A 13,146-nucleotide genomic window follows, 5' to 3' on the forward strand; every position below is an offset into this window, starting at 1 on the left:
CATTTGGATAAGTACTTTCTGAAGTTGATGAAGAGCTTGTGAGACTAGTAATGGAAAGATTCCTTTCTTGAGGATGCCATGGCATGGTGGTTGATTTAAGTAATCAAAACAGGAAAAACATTCAAATCGTTTCCGAAATCTCCTGCCCCTTCAATTCTTTCTTAGTTTGGGGATTAGTAAGTTCGCCACAGGTGGATAGTGGAAGAGTTTAAAGACTTTCTGAATGGTAGGTTGTCATGTCATTATTCTCTTGATATTTGTACACACACTGGAGAGTAACACAACTAGCTGTCTGCTTTATGTCTCAGTATACTGTCCTTTGTCTCTTCCATTGTGCCCCAGGTACACGATGGCAGCTCAGGACCTGGTCATGAGGGCGCGGGGGGTTCTGAAGGACCGAGGCTGGAGGATAGCCAACGACCGGCTGGGCTCTGGAGATGACATATCAGTCTACATCATCCCTCTGATGTACGGCAATCGGCAGACCTAGCCCAGGCCCAGCTCGCCAGCACCCACCATGGGACTCAAGACATTGGCTGTGTCCGAAATGGCGCCCTATTCCCTATATAGTGCACTGCACTACATGTAGCCAAGTCCATAAAAAGTAGTGCACTATATAGGGTATAGGATGCAATTTTAGGCATTCGCCCAAGTGGCAGACCTAGCTGAGGCCCAGCTAACCACCCACCATGGGACTCTAGACAGGCTGCTCCCCCTCTCCCATCTATCCTAACCCCCCTTTCCTTAAATCAATGCCCTGGTGCTCTCACAGTGCTTAAACCTGGATTGTTTTCCTGGGGAAGCAAAATGGCACCTGGTTGTTGTACAGTACAGGGTAGCATGATTGTGCTTCTCTCTTGTGAAAGGAAATTCTCAGGATGTTACAATATACAGTACCTTCAGTTTCTTCTTTTGTTTCTGTGCTGCAAATGAAAAATGGACAATTCTGGAGTCAAAGGCCTATGAGGGCCATGTATTTGAAACTATTCAGTAGGCTATGGTTTCTGCATAGCCAAGTATTTTACAATGGAAGGGTATAGCTATCACAAAGGTGATCCTACTCTTTTGGATATCGCATGGGACAATTTTAAATGAAGGGCAAAGGGACCGTCTTTTGAAGTGCAATGCTTTATGATGTTGGTTTTTAGCCTATTTAGATGAGATATCGTTAATATATTACTGATTATGAACATGTAAATAAGCTTAAACATGAATGGATTTTAGATGTAGATTTGTTTGAGTTGTGTGTACAGTATATGTTATGGAACCTGTTTTGTTTCTATGATGTTCTGTGTGTCTTTTCTGACTAAGGTCAACCATAGGTCACTGACCTAGATTAGGGGTGTCAAACATACAATCTGGCCGGAGGGTTTTGTGTTTAGAAATGATAAAGGATCTACATTTTATACAGTTTCTTGACTGTGTTCAACTTACTAATAATCTCCTAAATGAAAGCTAGACATCAAATTCCAAAAACGATTGATAGAGGCCATATTTTTTTAACCACATTTTGACAGCTAGGAAATCATTTAAAAAAATAACCCTAACCCTAGCAAAATGACTGACTCTTCTGACCTAGACTGTACAATCCTACCACAAACATTACTATAGCTTTCAGAACCGTGGTTTGGGTGTTCCTCTCCAAGTGTAAAATGAATGAAGTCAGACTGGTTTGATTGCCAGTGACTGTTTTTCTCTCATTGTTTACCTTTTCTCCATTTTGATGGGTTTGTATTTTCTTTGTCACTGCTGTACTCCTGAATCTGAATTTACTTAAGAGGATATGAAGGGACACGTCTTCACACTCGATTAGGGTTGCAAACGGCATGTGTATTACTGGAAACTTTCTACGTTTTTTGGTATCTTTCAAGGATTTTATCCTATACATCACAAGACATTTAGTGGCCATTTTGGGTACATTCGATTATCACAGGGGTCTGTAATAACCTCTGACCCTCTGTGTGGCTTTATCACATGTACAATATATGAAATAATTTAATAAGACGATAAAGTATAGAATGAGAAAGCTGTAAAACATTGTCCTAAATATACATTTAGAGAATACCATTGGTGTTTTAATTAGGGTTTCAGCATTAAATATCTTTATTTTTATAAAATATTTTACAAACCTTTTATTTATATTACTATGTATTTATTGGCTTCCAACTGGTGTCAGTTGTGGAAAAAAAGTCAGTGGGCAGAGTTGAGGGATAATCAGCGAAGGGCTATGCGTTCTATGCAAAACATGAACAACGTGTAAGGTGTGTTCCAAGACGCGATAGCGGAGTAGACTGACCTTCCCCAGAGAACGCATAGAGCCCCGAGTTGATTATCCGTTTTATACCATAGCTATACTTTAACACATTTGCCAGAAATGTGTTAATTTGCTGGTAGAAATGTGTTCAAGTTGTCGTGATAACCAAACAGACTTGCTGGTTTAGCGAACCTAACCATTAGTACTAGCTTGCTATTATGAAACTCGAATTCGACAATGCCAATGTTTTCAATTCAACTTTTGCTTTCAAAAGCAGCTCAAACAAAACATGTAAGAGTGAACTATAGCCATTGAATTTTACGGTGTTGATATACCGTGCCTTTATAGGGAAATGATGCATGCTCTAGAATGCCAATCAGAAACAAGTATTCAACAATGCCATGGTATAGTTAAGCAATAAGGCCCGAGGGGATGTGGTATATGGCCAATATACCACAGCTAAGGACTGTTCTTAAGCACAATGCAGCGCAGAGTGTCTGGATACAGCCCTTAGCCATGGTATTTTAGACATATACTGTACCACAAAGCACTGCCGGGCCTTATTGCTGTTATAAATTGGTCCCCAAAAATAAATATTTTATCATTCCCGTGGTATACTTTCTGATATACCACAGCTTTCAGCCAGTCAGCATTCAGGGCTCTACTGCCCAGTTTATAATTGGAGAGAAAAAAATCTGTTGTTGATTAGATGCTTTTTTTCATTAATAAGGCTATTTTCTCTTGAACCATAAGATCTATCTACTAGAAACCCATGGACAATATGGACACAGTTAAAATAAATTAATACTATGATATATATATATATATATATATTTTACACTTCTAGCATCAATTACCAAAGTTATGATAGATTGTGAAAGATTTTCTGTGAATTATCAAAATTACTGAAGATTGTGGTAACTTTGGTAATTTACTGGTAGCTTTGCAACCCTACATTTGATACATAATACTGAAACATCTACCTCATGCTTTTGGTTTGTTTTAAACAAGAGATCCAATCCCTTGTCCCTGTTTCACCTGTGCATTTTTTCTATATGTCAAATACATGTCTGCATCATCCTGTGTTGCGTGCTTGTTTACTTTAGAAATATGAAACTGCAGTGCATGTGCCATTCTTGACATTTAAGTAATGTCACTAGTTTTCATACTAGTATGGCTTAGTCTAGCTCTGTTCAACATTGTATAAGGGCAAGGATGGGCAACTCATCATGAGGGGCAACAGTTGCGCTCGCATACACACAAAACATTTTAGTGCCCCCCCCTGAGAGCAGAGATTTAAAAAATAAAAATAAAAAAAGTTTAGAGATAATTTTGAGAATCTACAAATGTTGCAGTTCTAAAGCAAGTTTGCTGCAATTCTACACCGTTTGCAGTGTTTAATATGATAACTGAGTGAGACTGATTTAACAAAGAAAATCGGGGCCCATTGATTGTAATTCGACCATAATACGTTTATATAGTTTAGCAGCCAGCTAACTTAGCAATCAAAAATGATTTAGCTGTCATTGGCTAATTTACTGACTCTGACATAAGATAAAAACTGTTGATGCACAACCACAATTGATGCACAACCAGATTTCTTCAATTGCACCATGTGTATTTTACTATTTGAACTCTCAACAGTAAGTTGAGACCCTGACTAAGTTCCCCAACCACCCCCCCAAAAGAATATATTATATCAAAGGACGTTCAAAAGGAGGGTTGCTAGTTGCCCATCCCTGTATTAGGGGAAACTCTCATATCTGTCGTATATTACATGAATAAAACATAAGTAGAAATGGTTTACTGAATGTTGTGAGGGCAGAATATTTACTTGAGACATGGTTGTGTAATTCTATCTTGAAACAAATGCTTGATTTAATCAAAAGTTCAAGTTACAACAAGTGTGCACACTCAAGTTAACATTCAGACCTTAAAGGCTAGAGTTACATCAGATACATGTATTAGGAAGTGTTTGGGAGAAACACAAAAGATGCATTGGAATGTTGGAATGAAAGTCTTGTTCTCTGTTGTCGTTTTGAAATTATGTTAACTTGTAGTTTACTGTTCCTATGTCACACAACTCAGGGAGCTATGTGACTGATTCTCATGCCGGATGTTGAACATAATCTTTTCTCTGTACAGAGTGTATTTTATCCTGTATCCTTGTGTTATTATGCAGTCTGGTACTTACACTTTGCTGAACGATACTCTGCAAACTAACCATTTATGGCATTGACCTGAATCAATTTCTGTTCAGATACAGTATGAAGGATGTACAGTGTCTTGGGTTCCCACCTTTTACCCTTTTATGGATCAGAGGATGGAACTAGCATCTATTTAAATGCTTGATGCACTTCAGTCAATGTAGTATGTATATTCTTTATTCAATACAGTGGGCTGACAATGTCTCCTGGATGACCAGTCAGGAGCTACATTAATAGGCATTCCATCTCATGTAGGACCTCTACTGATGACACTGATGCTCTAAAGATAAACCCATACAGTCTCTAATGATGTCAGTACTTGGGACTTGCAAGATGTGTCTGTGGGGTTTTAAGTGGATTCGTATCTGAGTTGTTTAAAAACGTTTTTAGGGAGGTGTTGACGTCTACAACCGCACGGTTTCTAATCCAGTCAAATCAGTCTCTAGTCATGCATATTCCATGTTAACTCTTATCACTGTTCCTTTCACCTTTTTGTTAGCATGTTTCTTTTCAAGCTGCTTCAATGTGTTTCTGTTTTGATTACACAAACGTTACTCAACTGCTCTGACTGACTCGCTCAAAACAATACAGAAAGAGACTCAAGCAGAATGTAAAATAATTATTGTAAATACGGTACAATGTAAAAAGACAAGTCGGAAACAAGTCTATCCTTTGTAATACTGTATGTGTTGGACATTTTTTGTAACTCCAAAAAACACTAAATGAAGTAAACGGGAATTCGTAATGTCTTCAAAACGTAAGGGCAGTATAAAAAAATGAAGGATTGCTTTTACAATTGATAAAGAATGCTGTGTCATTCCAAAGCCTCTTTTCTTGTTAGAAGTAAAAACAAATGTACAAAGGGTGCACACATCGTACCATTGTGTATATCTACAACAACAGATTTTGATAGACCTACCTTATGTAAATCAGATGGAATCAGTACATACTACACAGGACTCGTATAGGAAGCCTTTGTGTCTCGGGAGTGTTTAGGGCTCAATTACCAGATGGCACTAGACGTTTTGCTATAGACAGATGGAAGGTGGTGATTGATTCCTGAGTAGAGCAGCACTTTGGTGAGCCCTGTGTGGCATGCAGGGAGGATTGGCCCCCTGGGGGAGCAGACAGCTGGAGTGCTGGAGACCTGTCTGGAAGGAGGCAGGAGGTCGACTGTCTGGCTGATCTGATACCAGGGCTCTCAATTTGTCTTTCTGTGATTCCTCACATCCAGCCTCCTTGATGTCTATCCTGTGAAAATGTATGAAAAAAACAGATACATTCTATCAATCATTTTGTAATTTTCATGTTTTTTCTGCATGATTAAAATCGATTTCAAGTACTTCACAAATTTTCGGTGATCTGGTACAAAATGCACAAAGATGCCAGGGGAAAGACAGCCTAGCCATCTCTTCACACGTCATCTGCCGCCTTTTGGTGGTTATGCTTGATTTGCTGCTAGCTAAAGTAAACTGATCAGGATGGCTAACACATTGCATCTGAAACAGTTTTCAAAGTTGGATTTTCTAGTGGGTGATAGGGAATGGAAGACCAACATCTGATTTTAGGGACTTTGATCAAAGGAAGGGACAAAAAGTAACACGATCATTTCAATCTGGGTGTTATAAACGGAAAGACTGGCTCTGTGGCTAAGCAACTAGCTGCCGGCTCTTAATGCTTCCCCTGCCTGCAGTTCTCCACAAGCGACAGCGTGTGGATAAGAGACAGTTACTGTGACTTGAACAAATTGCCTATAGCAGAGATTTGCCTGCAACAAGCCGACTACTCAAGACCTTTTCATGGTCCAGAGTGCCAGTGCCCCCCCACACGCCCACTGTTTGCTAAAACAGGTGATTTTAGAGAAGTGGTGTGACCAACATACAGTTGAAGTCGGAAGTTTACTTACACCTTAGCCAAATACATTTAAACTCAGTTTTTCACAATTCCTGACATTTAATCCTAGTAAAAATTCCCTGTTTAAGGACAGTTAGGATCACTACTTTATTTTAAGAATGTGTAATGTCAGAATAATTGTAGAGCGAATGATTTATTTGAGCTTTTATTTATTTCATCACATTCCCAGTGGGTCAGAAGCTCCTGACAGAGCTGGTGTAACTGAGTCAAGTTTGTGGGCCTACTTGCTCGCACATGCTTTTTCAGTTCTGCCCACACATTTTCTATAGGATTTGAGGTCAGGGCTTTGTGATGGCCACCCCAATACCTTGACTTTGTTGTCCTTTAGCCATTTTGCCACAACTTTGGAAGTATGCTTGGGGTCATTGTCCATTTGCGACCAAGCTTTAACTTCCTGACTGATGTCTTCAGATGTTGCTTCAATATATCCACATAACTTAGCTTCCTCATGATGCCATCTATTTTGTGAAGTGCACCAGTCCCTCCTGCAGCAAAGCACCCCCACAACATGATGCTGCCACCCCCGTGCTTCACGGTTGGGATGGTGTTCTTCGGCTTGCAAGCCTCCCCCTTTTTCCTCCAAACATAACGATGGTCATTATGGCCAAACCGTTATATTTTTGTTTCATCAGACCAGAGGACATTTCTCCAAAAAGTACGATCTTTGTCCCCATGTGCAGTTGCAAACCGTAGTCTGGCTTTTTTATGGCGGTTTTGGAGCAGTGGCTTCTTCCTTGCTGAGCGGCCTTTCAGGTTATGTTGATATAGGACTTGTTTTACTGTGGATATAGATACTTTTGTACCTATTTCCTTCAGCATCTTCACAAGGTCTTTTGCTGTTGTTCTGGGATTGAATTTCACTTTTCGCACCTAAGGAGGAGCGAAATGGAGACAGAACGCGTCTCCTTCCAGAGCGGTATGACGGCTGTGTGGTCCCATGGTGTTTATACTTGCGTACTATTGTTTGTACAGATGAACATGGTACCTTCAGGCGTTTGTAAATTGCTCCCAATGATGATCCAGACTTGTGGAGGTCTGCAATTTTTTTGTCTGAGGTCAGAAAACAACTATAGTTGTTAACAAGAAATTTGTGGAGTTGTTGAAAAACGAGTTTTAATGATTCCAACCTAAGTGTATGTAAACTTCCGACTTCAACTGTAGATCATCCCTAGGAAACAGAGGGAAGATCTCCAAAGGTCCAATGAACTGCTCTCTCTCGCCTGTCATGCAGGTCTTGTTACACAGTAGGGTAACACTCTGTTGCGTTGTTTTTGAGGGTGTGCGTTGCTTACGCAAAACCAGTCTCCAAGCCTTTAGCCCGTCACATGGGACCGTCTATTGTGCTTGAGGCTTTCCCATGGCAGCCTTTTGAGCCACTGGAAAGTGATGAGTTGTAATATTTATATTCTAACCAGCTTTGCCATCTATTTTATGCCTGCAAAGCAAATGAGTGGGTGGCACGCACTGTCAGCCCACCGTTCGTGCCTTCAGTTTGCCCCAGGGTCCTCCTGGATACCTTGGTACCCAAACACCTCCTTTATGCCAGTCAGTGGCAACCGTCTTGTAGCAGGCTGGAGCTTGTGGTTACACCCACTGTTCATACCGTTTACAGAAGTAGAGTGTCTCCACCGTTTGTGTCCAGCAGGCGCCCAGCGCATTTTTTTGGATAAAAGCAAGAGTTTTGCGCTACAGCGGCTACGACCCCTGCGTTTTTCTGTAACGGGAGGCCCCCTTCCTTATTAACGGCTATCTTTGGATAGTGGAGGATATTGTATTGGAAAATGCAATAGCAATAGTTTCAGCTCAGAATGCTACCTCTTGGGCACTGTTTTTAAGGCATCTCCTTATGGGAGATTTGCATTTTTGAATGTGTGGCCACCCCTCGTACTTTAATGAGGTCTGTACCGACTTGATGTCACTGCACCTTCTTTGGAGCGATGCGCCATATCCCATAGTTAGACTTCAAAACGAGAATTTGAAATAGAACTCAAGGTTACTATGAGAATGTGAGTGAGATGTCTTACCACTTTTCCCTGCTCACAAGAGCACAAGGAAGAGAGGCATGCTTGACAGTGACCAGTTGGCAGGCGAGTGGCTACGTTTATGGAGGAGAGGGGCTTACCTCATTCGCCACTCGAGTTATCTGTCTCAACATACGCTGTGTGATTGGATACTTCGAACCTCGGGACACGCCCAGGCAAATCCCATAGTGCGACATCTCACTCATATTCTCATAGAACTGGGGTTACGCAAGTAACCTTGAGTTATGGCGCACCAGTGGCCATTATACTGTATTGTTATTATCAGACCACATTATCCTATCCTTGAGTAGTGATTAAAATATGCACACACACCCATCCACCCATGTACATACGCACACAGACAATCTATATTGGATATCAAAGTGCTGTAGTGGGAGTCTGACACTCCTAGGTCCTCCACAGGAGTCTGAGAGCCATCTGGTCCATAACCCTTACCCCACCCATTCCCATACAGTCAGACCAGCATTGATCTGGCAATCCACTCCTACTCTCCCCATGCGTGTGTGGTCCAGATTGTTTAACAGCGATGACACAGTCAGTCACTCTTGTCTGGGTGAATTGTTTTTCCAAGGTCGTCACATAGCTCCACAGCAGAGAACAGAACCAAGGGAGTAGCTAGCTGACTAAGCGAGATTCTCATCATCCCTGCCTGCCGCTGTGAATGCGATGAGGGTACAGGTACGCCCAGGCAGGCAGTAGGCACCTCACAATCAATAACTGGATCAATGACTGTTCAGGGAAACTGGATAGATATTTTGAGTCCCACAGCTAGAGGAAAATGGGAACAGAGTGAGGGAGGGGGGCACAGTCACATGTGAGGCATGTGCGCTATGGGCCCGGCTCAGACTAAGTAAATGTATGTATTTCCTATTCACGCCTTTCCTATGCACTTCTCAGTTGTTGGTATTCAAACTTACCTTAAGCTGGTGGGTAAAGGGCTTTGAAGGCGTGGCTCCCTTGTGTGCACAAAATACGATAAGGGTTGAACAGTAGTTCTATAAATCTGAACACCAACTACTGAGAAGTGCGTTGGAAAGGTGAGTGTAGGAAAGGTGTACATTTCCTACATTTGAATCGGGCCTTTACAGCAAGTGTTACAGTGTTGAAGTTGCGCTATATTATAGTTAATGCTTGAAACCTATAACTGTTTCGATATTTTGGGGTACAGGGCCAGAAAAAGCGAAAAGCTCTAAAAAGTTAAACATGTATGGATGTCATGTCTTTGTTGGGAGTTTTGTAGTGCAAGCTGTCCTGTCTTTCCTTTTGTCTGTGCTTTCAGGACACCTATCCTTTTGTCTGTGCTTTCAGGACACCTATCCCTTTGTCTGTGCTTTCAGGACACCTATCCTTTTGTCTGTGCTTTCAGGTGACTTTTCCTTTCGTCTGTGCTTTCAGGACACCTTTCCTTTCGTCTGTGCTTTCAGGACACCTTTGCTTTCAGGTGACTTTTCCTTTTGTCTGTGCTTTCAGGACACCTTTCCTTTCGTCTGTGCTTTCAGGACACCTTTCCTTTCGTCTGTGCTTTCAGGACACCTTTCCTTTTGTCTGTGCTTTCAGGACACCTTTCCTTTTGTCTGTGCTTTCAGGACACCTTTCCTTTTGTCTGTGCTTTCAGGACACCTTTCCTTTTGTCTGTGCTTTCAGGACACCTTTCCTTTTGACTATAATGTTAGTGTTGTTAGCAATGCAAAGGAATGTGGGGAATGTAGAGAATGTTTAGTTTACACACCAAGAGGCAGATCCTCCAGTCCGGTCCATCAGAAGGTGTAGCAGGGGAGGCAGCGGTAGACAGTTCTGTTCCAGGGTGCAGATGTGATGATAATCATAGGAGGGAGCAGGCTGATTTTCCACAGGGAATGGGCTCTAATTTATTGCCTTGCGGTCTGAACGGAATGAAGCTGACTTATCTGCAGCCCGACTCAAATGTGAACGTCCACACAAGATGGATGACTGGGGCTGGATAGGCTGAGCTGGAGAGGCTGTTCTCCATAACTCCTACAGTACCCGATAGCTACCCGCACTGCCTCGTTCTGACTGATCTTTACTTCACTCACTTTAGTTTGCCATCACTGGGAAAGCTAAGGCAGAAAGTATTTGATTGCTTTCACAATGTCTTTTGGTTGGTTATTTCTCACTTCTGCCACGTTATATTAGTGCTCATTATGTTTCCTGGCATGGCGCAGCCAACTGAATCAGTAAAGGAAAGATGAGCTTCACTAGTGTTCAATATTGTTGATACCCATGTGAAAGCTCTCTCTGAAGACGATGGATGACAACCATCTTGGCAATGAAAGGAGGCAGGCAGTCTTGGACCTGCAAAATTCTCCACACTACCGATCCTTCCAAAGCTCTATTACTAAAAGGTTCTGGTGAAAATGGTGCCCTAAATGTGAACATATATCTGCCAGCACCGTAACGTATGGTAAATGGTGAACCCATAAATATTGCAGCGTGTCAATGTAGGAAGGTCAAGTGTAGTAGGACCCAATCTTCAGTCAGAACAGCAGCTTCACAAAGGAGAGCAAAACACAGTAGCTCTGTGTGGGCTGACGCTTGCATCCTATTTCCTATAAAGTGCACTACTTTTGTTCATGGCCGATAGGGCTCTGGTCAAAAGTAGTGCACTATATAGGGTGCCATTTTAGACACAGGCTCTGTCTAGGCAGCTCTGAATCTCCTGCTAGAGGACTTCAGCCGGCAGTTTCACAGACTGGGGCTTGCAGCCTGCTACTGCAGCCTATCAAAAACGCATTACCCATTCCAGCCCCCCTCCATCACAAGACTTGGCTGCCATACTGATTCAGGGCTCAGCACAGCACAGGCAGATGCTACTGGGTGCAGTTGGCCAGCAGCTAGCTAGGGTTTAAGAGGGTAACTCACAATGCATGACCCATATCAGCAACCAGTCACAACTCTGTTTTTAGAGACACAATGGCAAAGCCCTGTGCTGAGCTGCATTGGCCACGTGGTTCATGTGTGTAGGCTCTCTGTAGTTCATACTGTAGCCAAAATACTGCAACTATGTCGGTCTGTGGCACCTCAGTCAGTCTGATGACTTAACTGAGTCAGATTGCGAGGTCAGTCAGTCTGGTGCAAAAGGAACAACACTGCACAATTTATATCAACGTGCCTTGGTTAAATTGGCCACCTGCCTCTAGACCAGCGTTTCCCAAACTTGGTCCTGGGACCCCAAGGGGTGCACATTTAGTTTTTTGACCTAACACTACACAGCTGATTCAAACGATCAAAGCTTAATGATTAGTGCACTCCTTGGGGTCCCGAGGACCAAGTTTAAGAACTTCTACTCTAGATGGTTTGCTTACAATAAGATGTCACGTGTTGCAATATTGCTCTCTCTCCCTCCAGTGACCGATGGTATGCTAAACATCAACAAAGGACGTTATGGTTAGCCATAAATGTAGACTGCCTGGAGGCTGTATCAGGCCAGTTCCAGTTTTACCAGCGGGCAGTAGGGGCGCCACGTCACAGCTCTCTCGCCGATCATATAGCAAAAGCGTGACCTACATGCTTTCCAGATTGGATAGGCAGCAGCCACTTTGCCTGAGGGTGAAACCCAATATCTATACAAATGTATGACTTTTTTTGCTCCACATTTTATCCATGGTGTACAATCAACTTTGAGGAAAATTAGTATCTCAAACCAATCGAAAAAAAAGGCAGTTGCATGCATTTCCCTGTAAAACCATACATGATAGCCTAGATAACATGCAATTCATTTCCAAAACGTTCATCAATGAAATGTGACATGCAAAAAAAGTAGACACAAGCAGCTTTTTACACCTTGAGAAAATTATTTTATTTGAGTTTAAAATCCCAATTGCTACCACCTCTGGAGCTGTAAGGCAAAACGGAAGGATTGCTGCGACAACACAGCACTTCCACATTTACAATGTAACAACATAGCTGTTACAACTAACATATTTAACTTTACCTTTTCAAAACGAATAAAACAGGAAACTCCTCGGCTTGAAGTCGAACACCAGCACTAGCAAGGCAGTAGTTTGCGCAGTCATCTCCATAGCAGGCAATGTCATAACCCAACCAACAGCACAAACTACTACCTCAGCCAGTACATGGTCAAATGCCGATAGAAACACACTGAAATAGCAGCACTCACAAGACAAAATTTCAAATTATAACCAACACATTTGGCATCGATAATTCCGGATCTGATACGTACGGTTCCACACGCCTGGGACTGGGTTATGTTCATCCGACCTCCTGAGCAGACAGCCGTCTCATGAGCAGAGTTGAAATTTGAGGGAAACACCGCCCTAGACATCCCCTAGTCTACTCCTCCCCTTTCCCCTGTGCACCAGATAACACTCGGTCCTCTCCCTCATTTGACTAAGCACAAACTCCAGTTTGTCGCAACAATGAAACCCTTGACACTCGTTTTTGCGAACTGATACATTGAAGAAGAGCCATAGTCGCAACCAAATAGAACGTTCTTGCGCTTGCCCAATATAGATTGGACATAATGCCGCGTTGACGTGCCAGTCGGGAACTAGGACATTTCCGATTTGCTAACTGGTTGTATACGGAACCAAAATATCAACGCAACATGCAATAATAAAGATGTTACTGAGTTACAGTTCATAAGGAAATCAGTCAATTGAAACATTTATTAGGCTCTAAATAATGGTTTTCGCACGACTGGGCAGGGGTGCAGCCATGTGCACAACATTTGAGAAATAAGTGGTGTGTG

General features: G+C 42.2%; 1 protein-coding gene across 1 annotated transcript in view; it reads left to right on the forward strand.

The window, feature by feature from the left end:
- Positions 1 to 3,321, forward strand: part of LOC139370052 (protein phosphatase 1H-like) — a 65,214-nt gene extending 61,893 nt beyond the window's left edge. Inside the window, exon 10 of the mRNA XM_071109364.1 lies at positions 343 to 3,321. Within this exon, the coding sequence (XP_070965465.1) occupies positions 343 to 490 (148 nt within the window). The 3' untranslated portion in view covers positions 491 to 3,321. The remainder of the gene's footprint in view (positions 1 to 342) is intronic.
- The last annotated feature ends 9,825 nt before the right edge of the window (positions 3,322 to 13,146 follow it).

Source organism: Oncorhynchus clarkii, chromosome 2, assembly GCF_045791955.1.
Source record: "Oncorhynchus clarkii lewisi isolate Uvic-CL-2024 chromosome 2, UVic_Ocla_1.0, whole genome shotgun sequence".
In the NCBI taxonomy this organism is placed as follows: Eukaryota; Metazoa; Chordata; class Actinopteri; order Salmoniformes; family Salmonidae; genus Oncorhynchus; species Oncorhynchus clarkii.